Source organism: Salarias fasciatus, chromosome 13 (genome assembly GCF_902148845.1).
Source record: "Salarias fasciatus chromosome 13, fSalaFa1.1, whole genome shotgun sequence".
NCBI classification, from domain to species: domain Eukaryota; kingdom Metazoa; phylum Chordata; class Actinopteri; order Blenniiformes; family Blenniidae; genus Salarias; species Salarias fasciatus.
Genome location: NC_043757.1, coordinates 29,257,969 through 29,281,327, shown reverse-complemented (window position 1 = coordinate 29,281,327; position 23,359 = coordinate 29,257,969). Strand labels below are relative to the sequence as shown.

At 54.7% G+C, this 23,359-nt stretch overlaps 1 protein-coding gene across 1 annotated transcript; it reads left to right on the top strand.

Moving 5' to 3' along the window:
• Positions 1 to 1,047: 1,047 nt before the first annotated feature.
• lbx1a (ladybird homeobox 1a) lies at positions 1,048 to 2,278 on the top strand. The gene is made up of 2 exons (XM_030107420.1): positions 1,048 to 1,288; positions 1,815 to 2,278. Exons 1-2 carry the CDS (start codon positions 1,048 to 1,050, stop codon positions 2,276 to 2,278), a joined length of 705 nt encoding a protein of 234 aa, XP_029963280.1.
• Positions 2,279 to 23,359: the final 21,081 nt, after the last annotated feature.

Below are 23,359 nucleotides of genomic sequence, written 5' to 3'. Positions count from 1 at the left end.
TTTTGTTTTAGCTGACGGCCTGTCGGGCAGCAGACATTCTGATTTCTCTCCTTCACTGCTGCTGCTTACAGTCACTCTGTTTAGTGAAACGGGCAGAGGACGGTGGAAAGAGGCGAGCGTGATCTGAAGAGGCGGGACACATGGTCCAACAGCATGGCGTCTCTCTGGACGAGACTTTATGAAAGAACAGAAAGGACAGAAAGACCAGACTTCACTAATCTCACCGTGGAGAATCTTACAAGTTTGAGACAGTGGAAGATCTCCAGGCCCCCCCAATGCCCCCCCGTAGCCCGCCCCCCGTCCCCCCTCCCTCTGCAAGTTTTCAAATTAAAAACAAGTCAGAGAGCAGCGCAGTCATAAAAACAGAAATCACTACATAAACATCACAAACAACCACACACACACACTCTCTCTCTCTCTCTCTCTCTCTCGCTCTCTCTCTCTCTCTGTCAGAGGGTCTCTCCCTCTCTCTCTCTCTCTCTCACACTCTCTCTCTCTCTCTCTCTCTCTCTCTGTCAGAGGGTCTCTCCCTCTCTCTCTCTCTCTCTCACACACACACACACACTCTCTCTCTTTCAGAGGGTCTCTCCCTCTCTCTCTCTCTCTCTCTCTTTCAGAGGGTCTCTCCCTCTCTCTCTCTCTCTCACACACTCTCTCTCTCTCTCTCTTTCAGAGGGTCTCTCTCTCTCTCACACACACACACACACTCTCTCTCTCTTTCAGAGGGTCTCTCCCTCTCTCTCGCTCTCTCTCTCACACACACACACACACACTCTCTCTCTCTCTCTTTCAGAGGGTCTCTCCCTCTCTCTCTCTCTCTCTCTCTCTCTCTCTCTCTCTCACACACACACACACACACACACACACACACACACACACACACACACACACGCACGCACACAGGGGGTGGGGGAGTGTTTACCTGGTGTCAGTGACTGCAGGTCGGAGCATCGTCCAGTCCTCAGCCGGACTCGAACAGGGAGTCCACTTGACGTGCTGTTTGCAGCCCCCGCATGCTGTGAGCGGCTCGTGCAGGCGGCAGCCCGCATGGCCTCCCCGGACCCCTCCGGGCCCGAGGACCGGCTCCCTCCCCCGGCCGGCTCCGGCAAGCCGCTGACGCCCTTCAGCATCCGGGACATCCTCAGCAAGCCGTCCGTGAGGAGGAGCGGGGACGCGCAGCCCGCGCCCGTCCCGGGACTCGAACACACGTCCCCGCTGTGCGCCCTGGAGGAGCTGGCCAGCAAAACCTTCCGAGGTCTGGAGGTCAGCGTGCTGCAGGCTGCAGAAGGTACCGAGCCCCGAACCCCGTCCGGGACCGGGGACAGGGGGCTCCGGACCAGGGACAGGGGGGTCCGGACCAGGGACAGGGGGGTCCGGACCAGGAACAGGGGGCTCCGGACCAGGAACAGGGGGCTCCGGACCAGGGACAGGGGGGTTAGGAGGTTTTCTTTTCCCGTCAGGAAGCATGATTCTACCGGGGAAGAGTTGCTGCGGGCCTTTTTATTTAAAAGTTGCGAGTTTTGGTTTCAGTGAAGCAGTTTACACGTTTCCGTTTTAACGTGAGCTCGGGACGGGATCTGGTTCTGGTCAGATGTATTAACACCGTCACGGAGCTCCGGAGTGAGTCTGTCCGGATCAGCCCGGGCCCAGGTAGCGCCGCACGGCCAGGGATTTGTTTTGGTTCTGAAACTGGAAACTGGGGTATATATATGTATATATATATATGTGTGTGTGTGTGTGTGTGTGTGTGTGTGTGTGTGTGTGTGTGTGTGTGTGTGTGTGCGTGTGTGTGTGTGTGTTTGTGGCGCGCCCAGGTCGGAACTGCGCGTCCCTCTTCGGCCAGAAGAGCGCTCCTAAGAAGCGCCGGAAGTCGCGCACAGCCTTCACCAACCATCAGATCTTGGAGCTGGAGCAGCGCTTCCGGTACCAGAAGTACCTGAGCCCGGCGGACCGGGACCGGATCGCCCAGCAGCTGGCTCTCACCAACGCGCAGGTCATCACCTGGTTCCAGAACCGGCGCGCCAAGCTGAAGCGTGACCTGGAGGAGATGCGCGCGGACGTGGAGTCGGCCCGGGCGCAGGCCGGGGGGGGCGGGGGGGACGGGAGGGCCGGGGGGCTGGCAGAGCTGGAGAGGAGTGCCGCCGGGGACCGGGACCGGGACCGGTCCCCCTCCAGGCCCCCGGTCAGCTCACACAGCCCGGTGCGGCCGCAGCCGAGCAGCGTGAGCTGCTCCGAGGAGGAAGAGGAGGAAGAGGAGGAGATCCACGTGGATGACTAGAGCATGCCAGCCGGGAGCGAGGATGCAGAGCGAGGGTGTCCAACAGGTGGGGCGCGGGCCCTGCAGAGATAAGCTCCGTGCTGCTGTGAAGGTGTGAGGAAAGATCCGAGCTGCGACACCTCCTGTCTGAATTCACGCTCCACTGCTACACACACACACACCCACACACACACACACACACACACACACACACACACACACACACACACACACACACACACACCATTGGAACTGAAACCTCTCCAGGTAAAAAGACAGTGTCCCTCTGGACTGGAGCAGGAGGTGATGGAGGACTGATGAACTGTGGACTGGGAGACTGGTGGACTGTGGACTGGGGGACTGGGAGACTGGGGGACGGGTGGATTGGTGGATTGGTGGACTGGGGGACTGGTGGATTGGTGGACTGTGGACTGGGGGACTGGGGGACTGGTGGATTGGTGGACTGTGGACTGGGGGACTGGGGACTGGTGGATTGGTGGATTGGTGGACTGTGGACTGGGGGACTGGTGGATTGGTGGACTGTGGACTGGGGGACTGGTGGATTGGTGGACTGTGGACTGGGGGACTGGTGGATTGGTGGACTGTGGACTGGGGGACTGGGGGACTGGTGGATTGGTGGATTGGTGGACTGTGGACTGGTGGATTGGTGGACTGTGGACTGGGGGACTGGTGGATTGGTGGACTGTGGACTGGGGGACTGGGGGACTGGTGGATTGGTGGATTGGTGGACTGTGGACTGGGGGACTGGTGGATTGGTGGACTGTGGACTGGGGGACTGGTGGATTGGTGGATTGGTGGACTGTGGACTGGGGGACTGGTGGATTGGTGGACTGTGGACTGGGGGACTGGTGGATTGGTGGACTGTGGACTGGGGGGACTGGTGGATTGGTGGACTGTGGACTGGGGGACTGGTGGATTGGTGGATTGGTGGACTGTGGACTGGGGGACTGGTGGATTGGTGGACTGTGGACTGGGGGACTGGTGGATTGGTGGACTGTGGACTGGGGGACTGGTGGATTGGTGGACTGTGGACTGGGGACTGGGGGACTGGTGGATTGGTGGATTGGTGGACTGTGGACTGGTGGATTGGTGGACTGTGGACTGGGGGACTGGTGGATTGGTGGACTGTGGACTGGGGGACTGGGGGACTGGTGGATTGGTGGATTGGTGGACTGTGGACTGGGGGACTGGTGGATTGGTGGACTGTGGACTGAGGGACTGGGGGACTGGTGGATTGGTGGACTGTGGACTGGGGGACTGGTGGATTGGTGGATTGGTGGACTGTGGACTGGGGGACTGGGGGACTGGTGGATTGGTGGATTGGTGGACTGTGGACTGGGGGACTGGTGGATTGGTGGACTGTGGACTGAGGGACTGGGGGATTGGTGGACTGTGGACTGGGGGACTGGTGGATTGGTGGATTGGTGGACTGTGGACTGGGGGACTGGGGGACTGGTGGATTGGTGGACTGTGGACTGGGGGACTGGTGGATTGGTGGACTGTGGACTGGGGGACTGGTGGATTGGTGGATTGGTGGACTGTGGACTGGGGGACTGGTGGATTGGTGGACTGTGGACTGGGGGACTGGTGGATTGGTGGACTGTGGACTGGGGGACTGGTGGATTGGTGGACTGTGGACTGGGGGACTGGGGGACTGGTGGATTGGTGGACTGTGGACTGGGGGACTGGGGGATTGGTGGACTGTGGACTGGGGGACTGGTGGATTGGTGGATTGGTGGACTGTGGACTGGGGGACTCGGGGACTGGGGGACTGGTTGATTGGTGGACTGTGGACTGGGGGACTGGTGGATTGGTGGATTGGTGGACTGTGGACTGGGGGACTGGTGGATTGGTGGACTGTGGACTGGGGGACTGGGGGACTGGTGGATTGGTGGACTGTGGACTGGGGGACTGGTGGATTGGTGGATTGGTGGACTGTGGACTGGGGGACTGGGGGGGCTGAGCTGGAATAAAGACGCAGTGTTGCGGAGGACTGGAGGAGGGGACTGGCCCGGAACCTGCTGCCCCCTTCAGGCCATCAGCTCCATTTATTTACATTCACTGTCCAGAGCCTTGAGAACCCTGAACCCCAGAGAGCAACCCTTCCTGGACATGTCAGAGAAAGAGACTTTTTCAGTTCTATGAGGTGAGAAATCTGTCTGCCTGACTGTCTGTCTGACTGTCTGTCTGTCTGACTGACTGACTGACTGTCTGACTGACTGACTGACTGTCTGTCTGTCTGACTGACTGACTGACTGACTGTCTGACTGTCTGACTGTCTGTCTGACTGACTGACTGTCTGTCTGTCTGACTGACTGTCTGTCTGACTGACTGTCTGACTGACTATCTGACTGACTGTCTGTCTGGCTGACTGACTGACTGTCTGTCTGACTGACTGACTGTCTGTCTGTCTGACTGACTGACTCTGACTGACTATCTGACTGACTGACTGTCTGACTGACTGTCTGACTGACTTTCTGACTGACTGACCGACTGTCTGACTGACTGACTGACTGACTGTCTGACTGACTGACTGACTGACTGTCTGACTATCTGACTGTCTGACTGACTGACTGACTGTCTGACTGACTGACTGACTATCTGACTGACTGACTGTCTGTCTGACTGACTGTCTGACTGACTGTCTGTCTGACTGTCAGTCTGACTGACTGACTGTCTGACTGACTGTCTGTCTGACTGACTGACTGACTGTCTGACTGACTATCTGACTGACTGACTGACTAACTGTCTGACTGACTGTCTGACTGACTGTCTGTCTGACTGACTGACTATCTGACTGACTGTCTGACTGGCTGACTGTCTGACTGACTGTCTGACTGACTGACTGTCTGACTGACTATCTGACTGACTGTCTGACTGACTGTCTGACTGACTGACTGACTGACTGTCTGACTGACTGACTGACTGTCTGACTGACTGTCTGACTGACTGACCGACTGTCTGACTGACTGACTGACTGTCTGACTGACTGACTGTCTGTCTGTCTGACTGACTGTCAACCAACTGACTGTCTGATTGACTGTCTGTCTGTCTGACTGTCTGACTGACTATCTGACTGACTGACTGTCTGTCTGACTGACTGTCTGACTGACTGTCTGACTGACTGACTGTCTGTCTGACTGACTGACTGTCTGTCTGTCTGACTGACTGACTCTGACTGACTATCTGACTGACTGACTGTCTGACTAAACTGTCTGTCTGACTGACTGACTGTCTGTCTGACTATCTGACTGACTGTCTGACTGACTGACTGTCTGTCTGACTGACTGACTGTCTGTCTAACTGGCTGACTTTCTGATTGACTGTCTGTCTGGCTGACTGACTGACTGACTGTCTGACTGACTATCTGACTGACTGTCTGACTGACTATCTGACTGACCGACTGTCTGACTGACTGACTGTCTGACTGACTGTCTGTCTGACTGACTGACTGTCTGACTGACTATCTGACTGACTGACTGTCTGTCTGTCTGACTGACTGTCTGACTGACTGACTATCTGACTGACTGTCTGACTGACTATCTGACTGACTGACTGACTGACTGTCTGACTGTCTGACTGACTGTCTGTCTGACTGACTAACTGTCTGACTGACTATCTGACTGACTGTCTGACTGACTGACTGATTGTCTGACTGTCTGACTGACTGACTGTCTGACTGACTGACTGACTGTCTGACTGACTATCTGACTGACTGACTGTCTGACTGACTGACTGTCTGTCTGTCTGACTGACTAACTGACTGACTATCTGACTCACTGACTTTCTGACTGACTGACTGACTGTCTGACTGACTGTCTGTCTGACTGACTGTCTGACTGACTGTCTGACTGACTATCTGACTGACTGTCTGAGTATCTGACTGACCGACTGACTGTCTGACTGACTGTCTGTCTGACTGACTGACTGACTGTCTGACTGACTGACTGTCTGACTGGCTGACTGACTGTTTGTCTGACTGACTGTCTGACCGACTATCTGACTGTCTGTCTGACTGACTGACTGACTGTCTGACTGACTGACTGTCTGACTGTCTGTCTGACTGACTGACTGTCTGACTGACTGACTGAATATCTGACTGACCGACTGTCTGACTGACTGGCTGACTGACTGTCTGTTTGTCTGACTGACTGACTGTCTGACTGACTATCTGACTGACTGACTGTCTGTCTGACTGACTGACTGACTGTCTGTCTGACTGACTGACTGTCTGTCTGACTGACTGTCTGACTGACTATCTGACTGACTTACTGACTGTCTGACTGACTGACTGTCTGACTGACTGACTGTCTGACTGACTATCTGACTGACTGACTGTCGGTCTGACTGACTGACTGACTGTCTGTCTGACTGACTGTCTGACTGACTGTCTGACTGACTGACTGACTGACTGACTGACTGACTATCTGACTGACTGTCTGACTGACTGACTGTCTGACTGACTGTCTGACTGACTGTCTGACTGTCTGACTGACTGTCTGGCTGACCGACTGACTGTCTGACTGACTGACTGACTGTCTGACTGACTGTCTGACTGACTGACTATCTGACTGACTGACTGTCTGTCTGACTGACTGACTGACTGTCTGTCTGACTGACTGACTGTCTGACTGTCTGTCTGACTGACTGTCTGACTGACTATCTGACTGACTTACTGACTGTCTGACTGACTGACTGACTGTCTGACTGACTGACTGTCTGACTGACTATCTGACTGACTGACTGTCGGTCTGACTGACTGACTGACTGACTATCTGACTGACTGACTGACTGACTATCTGACTGACTGTCTGACTGACTGACTGTCTGACTGACTGTCTGACTGACTGTCTGACTGTCTGGCTGACCGACTGACTGTCTGACTGACTGACTGTCTGACTGACTGTCTGACTGACTGACTGTCTGACTGACTGTCTGACTGACTATCTGACTGACTGACTGTCGGTCTGACTGACTGACTGACTGACTATCTGACTGACTGACTGACTGACTATCTGACTGACTGTCTGACTGTCTGGCTGACCGACTGACTGTCTGACTGACTGACTGTCTGACTGACTGTCTGACTGACTGACTGTCTGACTGACTGTCTGACTGACTGTCTGACTGACTGTCTAATATGAAAATGTTTCATTCAGGGTTCGTTTTGTTTTTAGTTCAAAAAAATTATCAAATATGAAAAATATTTTCAGATGACTGGGATTCTTCCTGTGTGTAACTGAAGGTTGATTCTGACAAAGAACAAGTGTGTGTGTGCATGTGTGTGTGTGTGTGTACTCGTATTTCTATCCTTGTGGGGGCCAAATGTCCCCACAAGGATAGGAAAACCTGCACGATGTGCCTTGTGGGACCTTCTTCCGGTCCTAATGAGGGAAACAGTGTTTTCTTGACCATGTTGTTGTTACTGAAAAAAGTCAAAGGTCAAAACATTTCTTTAGGGTTAGGCTGTGTGGTGGTCTGGGTTAGGGTAAGGGTCAGGGTTAGGGGCTAGACATGAATGGGAGTCAATGGAAGGTCCCCACAAGGATAGAAATACGAGACTGTGCGTGTGTGTGTGTGTGTGTGTCCTCCCTCTAGTGCGGTCCTTAAACAACACTGTTACTGTGACTGTTCTCCTAGGATCCACTGCAGGAACTGACTCCAGATCAGCTCTTCTGGGACAAACAGTCACTCTGACTGTCTCCTGAAGCGTTTCATGTGGAGAAGAATGAACAACAGAATAAAGCTGTACACGGCCTTGTAATTCATCATGAGGACGAATGTTCTGACTGCACTGTGTGGTTTCTTCTGGTTTTAAAGCAGAATTCAATGGTTCCTGCATCATGTAGACCTTCACCCAGCTTTAATTTCCTGTCAGTCGTTCAGCTCGTTCTCTTGTCCCGTTGTGACAATGCACAATACCCAAGATGGCCGCCCGGAGCAAGCGATGGCCTCGGGAGGAGATGATTTATTTCATAGAGGAAATGGATATAATGATTTTTAAAGCCATAGTGTCAAAACAGAAAGAAAAGAAAGAGGAGGTGGAATGTATTTACTTCCTGTAGGCAGAATGACATCACTTCCTCCTGCTGTCCAGTCAGAGCCTTCACAACCCCCAGATCTGAGGAGGAGTCAAATGAAAGAGAATGAAACTGAAAGAAATGTAAAAAACAAAGCAGGGGAAAAAATGAGTGTCTTTATCAGAAAGAAAGCGCGAGGCGGGGGTGGGGGGGGGGGGGGGGGGGGGGGGGGGGGGGGGGTAAGCTTCACTGGATCCATCAGCGGTTCTGCTGCTTTGATTCTTCTCACAGCCTCCAAGAACCAGACTGACAGTATTATCACTATTGTGTTTACATAATTAGATTTAAGCTTTAATTAACTCACATCTCTCACGTTCTGTTGACCGGGTGGAGAACACACTGAGGTTCTGTTGACCGGCTGGAGAACACACTGAGGTTCTGTTGACCGGGTGGAGAACACACTGAGGTTCTGTTGACCAGCTGGAGAACACACTGAGGTTCTGTTGACCGGCTGGAGAACACACTGAGGTTCTGTTGACCGGCTGGAGAACACACTGAGGTTCTGTTGACCGGGTGGAGAACACACTGAGGTTCTGTTGACCGGGTGGAGAACACACTGAGGTTCTGTTGACCGGGTGGAGAACACACTGAGGTTCTGTTGACCGGGTGGAGAACACACTGAGGTTCTGTTGACCAGCTGGAGAACACACTGAGGTTCTGTTGACCAGCTGGAGAACACACTGAGGTTCTGTTGACCAGCTGGAGAACACACTGAGGTTCTGTTGACCAGCTGGAGAACACACTGAGGTTCTGTTGACCGGCTGGAGAACACACTGAGGTTCTGTTTCTTTTTAATTGAAGTTCAGATGTTTGTCCTGTTCATCATTCAGATAAGGTTCCTTCCAAGTCCAGCCCCCTTGACCCACACACACACACACACACACACACACACACACACACACACACACACTGCAGGGCACAGCTTGATCGATCACTGATCGGACTGATTGGAAGGTTTTGGCTCTAACGTTCATTAGAGCTTCTTAACACTTCAAGCTTCAATTTTACGGCCTGCTGAACAAAGCGCGTCCCTGACAGAGCTGATAGATGTATTCATTTACTGTAACTGCTGATTGATCCGCCAGTCCCACCCTGAACCCCCCTCAGGAATGAGGGTGTGGCTGCAGACCGCTGAACAGCAGGGCCCAAACCTCCGCCTCCTGTGTGGTGAAAGTTGTCCGACTGTCACTGCAGTAAGACACCAGAACACACTCCTAGTGGTAACTTCAGCACAGGCTGTTCCTGGTCCTGGTCCTGGTCCTGGTCCTGATCCTGATCCTGGTCCTGATCCTGATCCTGATCCTGATCCTGGTCCTGATCCTGATCCTGATCCTGATCCTGATCCTGATCCTGATCCTGAGCCTGATCCTGAGCCTGATCCTGATCCTGAGCCTGATCCTGACCCAGTCCAGTCTGGACCCAACAGTTGTGTCCCTGCTTCAGTTCACTCTGATTCAGCAGGTGTGTTCTAATCCACCTCAGAGGCTCTTAATGCTCCAGAGTTGGATGCTGGCTGATGAAGTGCTGCTGAGCAGGAACCCCGCTCCCTACTGGCTCAGAGCTGACACCTAGCGGTGGAGCCGTCACACTGCAGGTGTGCCGGCTTCACCAGACCGAGTCTCTGAAGACTTTACTGCTGTGTGTGTGTGTGTGTGTGTGTGTGTGTGTGTGTGTGTGTGTGTGTGTGTGTGTGTGTGTGTGTGTGTGTGTGTGTGTGTGTGTGTGTGGCCTTTAAAACAAAAACTTTTTATTAATAAATACAGACCATGGTACCATGATGCTGAGCGATCAGTGAACAGCTGCCAGAGGCAACCGGTGCAGCACGCAGTTCTCCAGCCTCATGGTAGAGGGCGCTAGCTCAGAGCAGGAGAACCCTGCAGAACCAGGCTCACAGCAGAACCCTGCAGAACCAGGCTCACAGCAGAACCCTGCAGAACCAGGCTCACAGCAGAACCCTGCAGAACCAGGCTCACAGCAGAACCCACCTTCACACCTTTTTTATTCTTGGTTTTTTCCAAGAATCTCTTCATTGCTGTTGTCCCATAAACTCCTCCTGGACCTCCTCGGCCCAAAAGTCCCAGTGATAATCTCCACCCTCCTCCAGAGAGTCCCTGCTCCCTCCTCCACCCTCCTCCAGAGAGTCTCTGCTCCCTCCTCCACCCTCCTCCAGAGAGTCTCTGCTCCCTCCTCCACCCTCCTCCAGAGAGTCTCTGCTCCCTCCTCCACCCTCCTCCAGAGAGTCCCTGCTCCCTCCTCCACCCTCCTCCAGAGAGTCTCTGCTCCCTCCTCCACCCTCCTCCAGAGAGTCTCTGCTCCCTCCTCCACCCTCCTCCAGAGAGTCCCTGCTCCCTCCTCCACCCTCCTCCAGAGAGTCCCTGCTCCCTCCTCCACCCTCCTCCAGAGAGTCCCTGCTCCCTCCTCCACCCTCCTCCAGAGAGTCCCTGCTCCCTCCTCCACCCTCCTCCAGAGAGTCCCTGCTCCCTCCTCCACCCTCCTCCAGAGAGTCCCTGCTCCCTCCTCCAGAGAGTCTCTGCTCCCTCCTCCACCCTCCTCCAGAGAGTCCCTGCTCCCTCCTCCACCCTCCTCCAGAGAGTCCCTGCTCCCTCCTCCACCCTCCTCCAGAGAGTCTCTGCTCCCTCCTCCACCCTCCTCCAGAGAGTCCCTGCTCCCTCCTCCACCCTCCTCCAGAGAGTCTCTGCTCCCTCCTCCACCCTCCTCCAGAGAGTCCCTGCTCCCTCCTCCACCCTCCTCCAGAGAGTCCCTGCTCCCTCCTCCACCCTCCTCCAGAGAGTCCCTGCTCCCTCCTCCACCCTCCTCCAGAGAGTCTCTGCTCCCTCCTCCACCCTCCTCCAGAGAGTCTCTGCTCCCTCCTCCACCCTCCTCCAGAGAGTCTCTGCTCCCTCCTCCACCCTCCTCCAGAGAGTCCCTGCTCCCTCCTCCACCCTCCTCCAGAGAGTCTCTGCTCCCTCCTCCACCCTCCTCCAGAGAGTCTCTGCTCCCTCCTCCACCCTCCTCCAGAGAGTCTCTGCTCCCTCCTCCACCCTCCTCCAGAGAGTCTCTGCTCCCTCCTCCACCCTCCTCCAGAGAGTCCCTGCTCCCTCCTCCACCCTCCTCCAGAGAGTCCCTGCTCCCTCCTCCACCCTCCTCCAGAGAGTCCCTGCTCCCTCCTCCACCCTCCTCCAGAGAGTCCCTGCTCCCTCCTCCACCCTCCTCCAGAGAGTCTCTGCTCCCTCCTCCACCCTCCTCCAGAGAGTCTCTGCTCCCTCCTCCACCCTCCTCCAGAGAGTCCCTGCTCCCTCCTCCACCCTCCTCCAGAGAGTCTCTGCTCCCTCCTCCACCCTCCTCCAGAGAGTCCCTGCTCCCTCCTCCACCCTCCTCCAGAGAGTCCCTGCTCCCTCCTCCACCCTCCTCCAGAGAGTCCCTGCTCCCTCCTCCACCCTCCTCCAGAGAGTCTCTGCTCCCTCCTCCACCCTCCTCCAGAGAGTCTCTGCTCCCTCCTCCACCCTCCTCCAGAGAGTCTCTGCTCCCTCCTCCACCCTCTTCAGCTGAGCTCTGATCAGTCTCAGTCTCCTGGGAACTCACCAACTTTCTTTTAGACTTGACCCTCTTTCCTTTAGCTCTGCCCACTTCTTTCTGTTTCCTCTTATCTGGCAGCTCCATCCTGCTGTTCTCTTCCTCCATCTCCACCTCCACCCTCACTCCATCGGTCACAGGTTGCTCCGCCTCCTCCTGTCCTCCAGTCAGAACTCCACCTTCCTGATAGTCCAGACCAGCAGCTCCACCCACAGGACCCTCCTGAGAGAGAGAGAGGCTCCACCTCTGCTCCACCTCCACCAGTCTGCTCCCCATCTTTGTCTTCCCCTCCACCTCCTTCTTCTGCTCCAGTCCTCTCTCCACGCTGTTCTTCCTGTTCACCTCCTCCCGTCGTCCTCGCCGCCTCCTCCTCCACCTCTTTCCTCTCCGTCACCTCCTCCACCGCTCTTCTCTCCCTCTTCACCACCTCCTCCTCCGTCACCTCCTCCAGCAGCGTCCCCCTCAGGACAGGTCCTCCTCAGGTGTCCCTCCTGTCCTCCTGAAGCATCTCATGTTGTCCGTGGTGGAGGACAGGGTGCAGTCCGTCCCTCCATGGCGTGGTGGAGGACAGGGTGCAGTCCGTCCCTCCATGGTGTGGTGGAGGACAGGGTGTAGTCTGTCCCTCCATGCTGTGGTGGAGGACAGGGTGCAGTCCGTCCCTCCATGGTGTGGTGGAGGACAGGGTGCAGTCCGTCCCTCCATGGTGTGGTGGAGGACAGGGTGTAGTCCGTCCCTCCATGCTGTGGTGGAGGACAGGGTGTAGTCCGTCCCTCCATGGAGACTGAAGCTCAGGTTTAATTCCTGGTTGTTGTTCACCACCATGAAGAGCTTCTTCTGCAGCTCACAATGTGACGGAGGTCAGGGTCCGTCCAGCCAGAGGACAGCGTCCTCAGAGGAGACACCACCTGTCCAAACCTGGACAGGGTGTTAATAATGTCCACGTCTCTGATATAAGGAGGAACGTTGCCCAGGAGGACTCTTCTAGCTGGTGTGGACAGAGGAGGACAGGAACCAGGTCTCTGATGTCCACCAGCTGAGACCACGGTGTTCACTGTTTCCTCCTCAGTAGCAAACATCACGAATGCTCCACTCATCCTGGCAGCGGAGACGATGTTAGCAGCTCCAGTCATCCCTCCACCGCCTGGACACACTCCTCCACCGCCTGGACACACTCCTCCACTGCCTGGACACACTCCTCCACCGCCTGGACACACTCCTCCACCGCCTGGACACACTCCTCCACTGCCTGGACACACTCCTCCACTGCCTGGACACACTCCTCCACCGCCTGGACACACTCCTCCACCGCCTGGACACACTCCTCCACCGCCTGGACACACTCCTCCACAGCCTGGACACACTCCTCCACCGCCTGAACACACTCCTCCACCGCCTGAACACACTCCTCCACCGCCTGGACACACTCCTCCACCGCCTGGACACACTCCTCCACTGCAGGAGAAGTCAGGTTTCATCCTGAACCCGTGCTTCCTGGTTAGCCTGGTGTCGTCCATGGTGCTAACAGCTAGCGCCCTGCTAGCAGCACCACAGACCCTCCAGACCAGGAACCGGTCCACAAAGCTCCCAGGAGCCAGACCTCAGTCTCTCAGCTCCCTGAGCTGCAGGAGGGCTGGAAGCTCCTGGAACAGCTGAGAAAAAGTCCCAAAAACTCACTTTGTCTGGTCAGACTCTGCAGCCTCACCAACACCTCCCACTCCCAGCATGCACCGAGAGAGAGAGAGAGAGAGAGAGAGAGAGAGAGAGAGAGAGAGAGAGAGAGAGAGAGAGAGAGAGAGAGAGAGAGAGAGAGAGAGAGAGAGAGAGAGAGAGAGAGAGAGAGAGCGAGCTCCCAGTCTACAGCAACACCCCTAAGAAAAGGTCCAGGAAGTCCTGCAGCAGCTCTCACCTGAAGCAGAGACTGTATCCCCCCTAACAGGACCTGGACCTGGTTCCTCATGACAGGAGCCTGGCAGCTGAAAGCTCTGCTCCTGTTCTGCTGTGGAGAACCAAGAACCTCCAGCAGACCAGCTCTCTGAGAACCAAGTGTTCTCCTGGGACCGTCTGGGACTAACAGCTCTTTAAGATATGGTGGATTTTAAATTGTTTTTTGACTGAACAGGAAGCCAGTGCAGCAGTGATCCTGCAGACCTGGAAGAATCCTCACTGTCATTCATGTGGGCTTTCTGAATACTTCATTGGACTCCTTATGTGAGCTCCTGGGTTCTCTTGTTGCTGTCTCCCTCCTCTTCAGTATATTAAGGAGTTCTACAACCGAACGGTGCTGAGTCGGAATGGAACGGGCCTCAGCGAGGAGACCCTGACCCTCATGTACTCTCTCACTGTCTGCAGCCTGATCATTAAAGGAAACGTCACGTTCACTCATACTTTCATTTCACCATGTAGCCATAAAGAGCTCACTGAGGACACCTTGTGGAGAAATGGAATTACTGCAGGAATAAATGACAGCAGGTGCTGCTCAGCAAACATCCAAATTAAGGATCTCTTCCCTTCTTTTATTCACTCACTACACAGCTATGAAAGGATGAACGCTGCTGGTGTGGCGAGTCAACACACTGCTGGAGAAGACACACTGCAGACATCATGTCCTGCAACTATAGAACGCAGCTGTTAATCATTCAGCTTTTTACATACAGCATCTTCAGCTTGTTTACGTTTCATCTGAAGAGTCTGAATGGATGAAAACTTCAGCGTCATCAGTGTGAATCACTGCCAGACGCCGAGCGCTCCTTCAACCTTTGAATTGAAAGGTTATTGTGCTCCTGGTCCCGCTCAGGAACAGGATAATAACTACCTCAAGTGTTTCACTGCTTCACACAATTTCACACACACACACACACACACACACACACACACACACACACACACACACACACATCGAGGTGCTGCTCTATGGCTGAATGACTTCATCGGGGACACAGGGATCCACGGACACTGTGAGACGGAGACATCCAAACTTGACTCAGCACCACCGGCCTGGAAGCCCCGCCCTGAAGCACCACCCAGCAGCAACGCCCAGGCTGCAGCACCACCCAGCAGCACCGCCTACGCTGCAGCACCACCCAGCAGCACCACCCAGCAGCACCACCCAGCAGCACCGCTCAGGCTGCAGCACCACCCAGCAGCACCACCCAGCAGCACCGCCCAGCAGCACCGCCCAGCAGCACCACCCAGCAGCACCACCCAGCAGCACCACCCAGCAGCACCACCCAGCAGCACCACCCAGCAGCACCGCTCACGCTGCAGCACCACCCAGCAGCACCTTCTGCGCTGCAGCACCACCCAGCAGCACCGCTCAGGCTGCAGCACCACCCAGCAGCACCGCCTGCGCTGCAGCACCACCCAGCAGCACCTTCTGCGCTGCAGCACCACCCAGCAGCACCACCCAGCAGCACCACCCAGCAGCACCACCCAGCAGCACCACCCAGCAGCACCGCTCAGGCTGCAGCACCACCCAGCAGCACCTTCTGCGCTGCAGCACCGCCCAGCAGCACCGCCTGCGCTGCAGCACCACCCAGCAGCACCGCCTGGGCTGCAGCACCGCCCAGCAGCACCGCCTGCGCTGCAGCACCACCCAGCAGCACCGCCTGGGCTGCAGCACCGCCCAGCAGCACCGCCCGGGCTGCAGCACCGCCCAGCAGCACCGCCCGGGCTGCAGCAGCCCTTCAGGCCTTCTGGGTTGTTAATTCCACAGACTCCATATATTTTGATTCTTCCTCTGGGTTTATTTGAGAGATGCCTGATTTTATGGTGTGTGTGTTCACTCAGCCAGCTGACTGTCTGCCGGGCTCTCACACTGGAGGTGGTGTTTAGATGGAGCGCACAGATGTAGATGCTGTGGGTAAACACGCTGAAGGACTCTGCTCCAAACCAAACCAGCAGGACTGTCTGCCTCGTACCCGTGCAGAGAGGAGGGTGTGTGTGTGTGTGTGTGTGTGTGTGTGTGTGTGTGTGTGTGTGTGTGTGTGTGTGTGTGTGTGTGTGTGCATATGCAGTGATACCTGTGCTTTGTCTCAATATGTCAGCCGCTCTGACACTGAGATCTATCTTGCAGCAGTGGGCAGGAGCACAGAAACCAGAAGAGGGGGCCGTAATTAAACCTCCTGGTGAATGGTGTGTGTGTGTGTGTGTGTGTGTGTGTGTGTGTGTGTGTGTGTGTGTGTGTGTGTGTCCCATATGTGTGAGTGTATGTTTGTGCACATTAGCATTTGTCTCACTGTCAGATGCTTTTGTCAGTGTGTGAGCACATGCATGAGTGTGAGCATGCGTGTGTGAGTGTGTGCATGTGTGTGTGTGTGTGTGAGCGTGTGACACTTTTATTGGCGGTATATGGAGGTAATATCTGTGCGCGGCGCCAGACGCCGCCTCCTCCAGCAGCCACAGGCGGAGTGACAGAGGTGGATTCACCCCACAGCCTCACCCCGGGTGCAGCATGGCGGGGTCTGAAGGCCTGATCAGACCGGGGACACGCCCCCATCGCTCCTATTGGTCCCATCGCCCCAGATCACTCCAGATCACCCCCGTCACTCCAGATCACCCCCATCACTCCAGATCACTCCCATGACTCCAGATTCCTCCCATCACTCCAGATCAGTCCAGATTGCTCCAGATCATCGTTCCATGTCTCCCTCTTTGCTCCAGATCTCTCCAGATCATTCCAGATTCCTCCCATCACTCCAGACCACTCCCATCATTCCATATCACTCTCGTCACTCCAGATCACTCCAGATGTCTCCCATCACTCCAAAACACTCCAAATTCCTCCCATCACTCCAGATCTCTCTAGATTGCTCCAGATCATCATTCCATATCACTCTCTTTGCTCCAGATCACTCCAGATCACTCCCATGACTCCAGATTCCTCCCATCACTTCAGATCAGTCTAGATTGCTTCAGATCATGGTTACATATCACTCCCATCGTTCCAGATCACTCCAGATTCCTCCATGTGAAATGATCCTGTGGGCTCCTTCCTGATCGATGCCTTTCACTCTGATATGTTTCTGTCTGACGACAAGCTGCTGTGTGAGGCGTCACCCCAGACCTCTCTGGTGTCCACTCAGTGGGCCCACCCCACACTTTGAGAACCATAAACCGAGTCCATATCCAAACGTGTGTTTGACATGTGAGATAACAGGTACTGGACAGGAAGCTGAACGGAGTGAGCCTGTGGCCAGCAGGACTCTCACACTGGTTCACCATCAGCAGCAGGAACACCGGGGTGCTCCTGTAACCCGGCGGAGAAGCACCCAGACCCCTGAAGACCCTCTGGATCCACTGAGGCTCCTCAGACGATCTGAATCCAGTCAAGCCAACAGCCAGAGCCGGCCTTCCCCCTCAGCTAGGAGCAGGTTGTGACTGAACTGACTGGAAGACGCTGAAATGCTGGATGGATGGTCTGAAAAGGCCATGTTGAGACTGTTACTGCTTCTTCAACTGATGTGGAAAATTAACAATGGAGCAGCTTTATATGAGACATCGGTGTGAAATGGAAATAGGAGTTAAAAACTGGATTCTGCTGAATAAACTAATCACTATTTAGCAAACGTTCAGTGACATTGATAATCACTAGCCTGTACTGAGCAGGACTGCTACTGCAGCAACACATCATCAGCAGGGTAAACTAGCCTGTCTCACCACGGTCTGAACCGGCTCACGTTCCCGATTAGTGGGAGAACAATCCACCGCTTGGCCAATTCTGACATCCAAGGATCAAAAGGCGATGTCGTTATGAACGCTTGGCCGCCACGAGCCACTTCTCGCTGTGGCAACTTTTCTGACACCTCCTGCTTAAAACCCAAAAAGTCAGAAGGATGGTGAGGCCCCGCTTTCCCGGTCTGTACTCATACTGAAAATCAAGATCAAGCGAGCTTTTGCCCTTCTGCTCTACGGGAGGTTTCTGTCCTCCCTGAGGACACCTGCTCACCTGAGGACACCTGCGTTAAGCCTGATTTACGGTTCTCCGTCGCAGCGACGCCGTTCCTACGCCGGCAGCCCTACGCCGCCACTGAACATATCCTGCTTCTGCGTCAAGGGAACGCCCTCCTCTGCAATTTCACCGCCAAGCTGCTAGGGGGCGTGGCGGCGTGTCTTTGTTTTGCAATCGGTAGTCGCAACAACAATGCGGCAGCTCCAGCTTTACCTAGACATAGATCTATAGACATAGATATCTAGACACGCTGCACTTACCGAACATATATCTGGATATATGACATATCTGGACACCGGGCTGTGGTGGAGGAGAGGCTGAGCGGACCGTGATGAAATATTGGTGAAACTAGTGAGTTTTTGGACGATTAAAGCCGTTTTCGGAGCGGCTATACACATAGCCCCGTCTGCTAACAGTATACGGATGTGCGCCGGTCAAGTTTGGATCTAAATGTCTCCCGAAGCACTGCTCGGATCAGAAAAGCATTCGGGGTGAGGATATTGTTCTACTTCATTCTCTAAACAACATGAAAGCGGACCAATCACAGCCCTCGACGTTCACGACACCACGCGTCGCACGACGCGTTGTTAGGATTTTTGCGTCAAGCCCTAGTGTAGGGGCGGCGAAGGTCGTCACTGCAACGCAGAAGCGTACAAAGGCCTTTACCGTTTGACAGGTGTCCCGCCCCAGTCCAACTCCCCACACTTTAAAGTTCATTATGAACTTTAAGGCAGATTCTGAGCTCCGTCCATCCTTTACATCCAGTCTCATTTCCTTTCAGGTTTCTCAGTGTTGTTCTCATTTTCTGTTTCATTTAGATTCTGAAGGGCTCATGAGCAAACTGTCTTCAAACCCTCAGCGTCGTCATGGTGAAGCGACAGCGGCAGAGCTCACTTCCTCACTCCGCCACAGGACAGCAGTCCAGACATCATCTGTTGATCACAGTTTGACCAGCAGGAGTCATTCTGTCTGAAACATCATCCACCGTTTAACCAAAGCATGTTCTGAGCGCAACGCAACGCAACGCAGCGCAACGCAGCGCAACGCAACGCAGCACAACACAACGCAACGCAGCGCAACGCAGCACAACGCAACGCAGCACAACACAACGCAACGCAGCGCAACGCAACGCAGCGCAACGCAACGCAGCGCAACGCAGCACAACACAACGCAACGCAGCGCAACGCAGCACAACGCAACGCAGCACAACACAACGCAACGCAACGCAGCGCAACGCAACGCAACGCAGCGCAACGCAGCGCAACGCAGCGCAACGCAACGCAGCGCAACGCAACGCAGCGCAACGCAACGCAACGCAACGCAACGCAGCGCAACGCAACGCAACGCAGCGCAACGCAGCACAACGCAACGCAACGCAGCGCAACGCAACGCAACGCAGCGCAACGCAGCGCAACGCAACGCAGCGCAACGCAACGCAGCGCAACGCAACGCAGCGCAACGCAACGCAACGCAGCGCAACGCAACGCAGCGCAACGCAACGCAACGCAACGCAACGCAACGCAGCGCAACGCAACGCAACGCAGCGCAACGCAACGCAACGCAACGCAACGCAGCGCAACGCAGCGCAATGCAGCGCAACGCAACGCAGCGCAGCACAACACAACACAACACAACATAAATAAAAGCTAGGAGAACGCTCAGCACCTCTGGAGATGAGCAAGGACCAGAGCAGAAGTTTGTACACACACCTCATTTCTTCTTCTGTGTGTGTGTGTGTGTGTGTGTGTGTGTGTGTGTGTGTGGTGTGTGTGTGTGTGTGTGTGTGTGTGGGTGGGGGACAGCATGTAGCCACAGCCAGCTTTGAGAGGGTAATCTATCTCCATCACTTAAATGATTATCCCCATTAATCTGCTGTAAACTAATAAAGTAAACACCCCCCCCCCCCCCCCCCACCTCCACCCCCCCCCCCACCTCCACCCCCCCCCCCCCCCCCACCCCCTCACCCCCCCTCACCCCCCAGCAGTCCCCGCCCTGCACCGCTGCTCTGGATGTAGGTTCATTAAGTCTTTAGTACATTAATACGTCTTCATGTCCCCCCATCGTCCCCATCACCTGGTGCTCCAGGATCCCACTGCTTCTGTGTGTGTGTGTGTGTGTGTGTGAGTGTGTGTGTGCGTGCGTGTGAGCATGTGTGTCTGTGTGTGCGTGTGTGTGAGTGTGTGTGTGTGTGTGTGTGTGTGTGTGTGTGTGTGTGTGTGTGTGTGTGTGTGAGCGTGCGTGTGCGTGTGCGTGTGCGTGTGCGTGTGTGTGTGTGTGTGTGTGTGTGTGTGTGTGTGTGTGTGTGTATGTGTGTGTGCGTGTGTGTGAAGGAGAGGCTGTAATTTTAACAACCTTTAATTGGCCAAACTTTTGTTCGACATGCTGGAGAAACATGGTCACATCAATCCAGCAGCAATTACAAGTGGCTGTGTGGCGGCGGCGGCGGCGGCGGCGGCGGCGGCGGTCGCTCTGACACCCGGATGATTGATCACCGGCAGCCCCGCTCTCTAACCTGATCAGGCAAATTACTGCGGCGACCGCCGGGGCCATCTGAGTCCCACACCGCAAAATTAAATCCAGCGAGCTCATCACCTCAGCCTGACACCACGCCTGAGCACTGCTGTCAACACACACTCACACACACTCACACACGCACACACACTCACACACGCACACACACACACACTCACACACACTCACACACGCACACACACTCACACACGCACACACACACTCACACACACTCACACACGCACACACACACACACACACACTCACACACGCACACACACACTCACACACGCACACACACACTCACACACGCACACACACTCACACACGCACACACTCACACACACTCACACACACTCACACACGCTCAGTCTCGTATTTCTATCCTTGTGGGGACCGTCCATTGACTCCCATTCATGTCTAGCCCCTAACCCTGACCCTTACCCTAACCCTAACCCACACCACAACAAAGCCTAACCCTAAAGAAATGTTTTTGACCTTTTACTTTTTTCAGTAACAACAACATGGTCAAGAAAACACTGTTTCTCCTACTTAGGACCGGAAAAAGGTCCCACAAGGCACGTCGTTCCACGTTTTGCTATCCTTGTGGGGACATTTGGCCCCAACAAGGATAGAAATACAAGAACGCACACACACACACACACACACACACACACACACACACACACACACTCACACACACACACACACACTGTCAAACCTTCATCTTCTCACCAGCCTGAGCCTTCTCCCGCTAACATTCATTCCTCCTCTCTAAACATCGTGATGAAGTACTTATTAGAAAAGGGCTATTTGTGTGTTTGTTTGTTTGTTTGTTTGTTTGTTTGTTTGTTTGTTTGCGTTGATGTTGCAGTATTTTCATCACTGAGAAGCAGCAGTGTGTACTCCTGGTTGAGTGTTACAGCATTATCTTCATGTTTTATGAGCGGACGCTGGTGCTTGTTCCAGACGCAGGTGGGACCAGGTGTGGAGGACGGACGGGACAGAGGACGGGATGGGGACACACTCCTATAGGACAGAGGACGGAATGAGGACACACTCCTACAGGACAGAGGACGGAATGAGGACACACTCCTACAGGACAGAGGACGGAATGAGGACACACTCCTACAGGACAGAGGACGGAATGAGGACACACTCCTACAGGACAGAGGACGGAATTAGGACACACTCCTACAGGACAGAGGACGGGATGGGGACACACTCCTACAGGACAGAGGACGGGATGGGGACACACTCCTACAGGACAGAGGACGGGATGGGGACACACTCCTACAGGACAGAGGACGGGATGGGGACACACTCCTACAGGACAGAGGACGGGATGGGGACACACTCCTGCTCTGCAGCTGGTTTTGGATTGGCTGTCAGGGGTCTTCGTGTCAGGGCTGAACACTGTCAGTCAGACTCCTGGTAACTTGCTGCTTGTTCCTGTTCACGGTGAAAAAAAGACTTTGTCCTCATGTCCACTGGATCAACTGAAGACAAACTCAGAAGCTCCCTGACTTCACTGCAACAGGATTATCATGGTGAGACATGCACGGCGTCAAAGAGTCAACCTACCCCCAAAAGACAGTGGACAACAAAAGCAAGTGTGCTCTACTAACTGGTGAAGCACCAGGTGAAGGACCAGGTGAAGCTCCAGGTGAAGGACCAGGTGAAGGACCAGGTGAAGGACCAGGTGAAGCTCCAGGTGAAGCTCCAGGTGAAGGACCAGGTGAAGGACCAGGTGAAGCTCCAGGTGAAGCTCCAGGTGAAGGACCAGGTGAAGGACCAGGTGAAGCTCCAGGTGAAGCTCCAGGTGAAGGACCAGGTGAAGGACCAGGTGAAGGACCAGGTGAAGGACCAGGTGAAGGACCAGGCGAAGCTCCAGGTGAAGCTCCAGGTGAAGGACCAGGCGAAGCTCCAGGTGAAGCTCCAGGTGAAGGACCAGGCGAAGCTCCAGGTGAAGGACCAGGTGAAGGACCAGGTGAAGCTCCAGGTGAAGGACCAGGTGAAGGACCAGGTGAAGGACCAGGTGAAGCTCCAGGTGAAGGACCAGGTGAAGGACCAGGTGAAGGACCAGGTGAAGCTCCAGGTGAAGGACCAGGTGAAGGACCAGGTGAAGGACCAGGTGAAGCTCCAGGTGAAGGACCAGGTGAAGGACCAGGTGAAGGACCAGGTGAAGGACCAGGTGAAGCTCCAGGTGAAGGACCAGGTGAAGGACCAGGTGAAGGACTCCCTCAGTTTCAGATCATGTTTTGAGATAGTTCAGCGTTTTGTGAGGAAGAACAATTAAAGCATTTCTGAGCATCAAGTGTCTGAAACCTCACAGTGACCAGCATGAAGAGCCAGAGATAACACACACACACACACACACACACACACACACACACACACAGATGGAGGCTGCTGACAGGACAGATGCAGGCCTTTAACTATATAAGTGTGTGTGTGTGTGTGTGTGTGTGTGTGTGTGTGTGTGTGAGGCCTGGACTGTTTCAGGTTATGACACTGTTTATATTGTTGAGTGATGCTGTGCTGACTCCACCTTCTAAAAGATCACACACACACACACACACACACACACACACACACAGTCATTATAGTTAACATGATTCCATCCACCAATAGAAGCAGTGATGAACACAGCCACAGGGTGTGTGTGTGGTGTAGTGAGGAGGAAGAGGGACCGGACTCTTCGTCACCCTGCTGGACCTGCAGCCTGGTTTCAGTGCTGCTTTCCAAACACCAGGACTCTGAGGTCCAGCCAGGGTGTCTGTCTTTTTCTGATTTGTCCACGCTGAGCTTCCTGAGGACGAAGGACGATTCTCCGTCCAGAACAGAGACAGCATGGAGGGCTGGCCCATGATCACAGAAGACAACAACGAGTGAAGCTCAAGGACACAACGGAAACCATGACAACAAGTCAACAACAGACCAGTCAGGACAGACAGGAGGCTGCTCCTC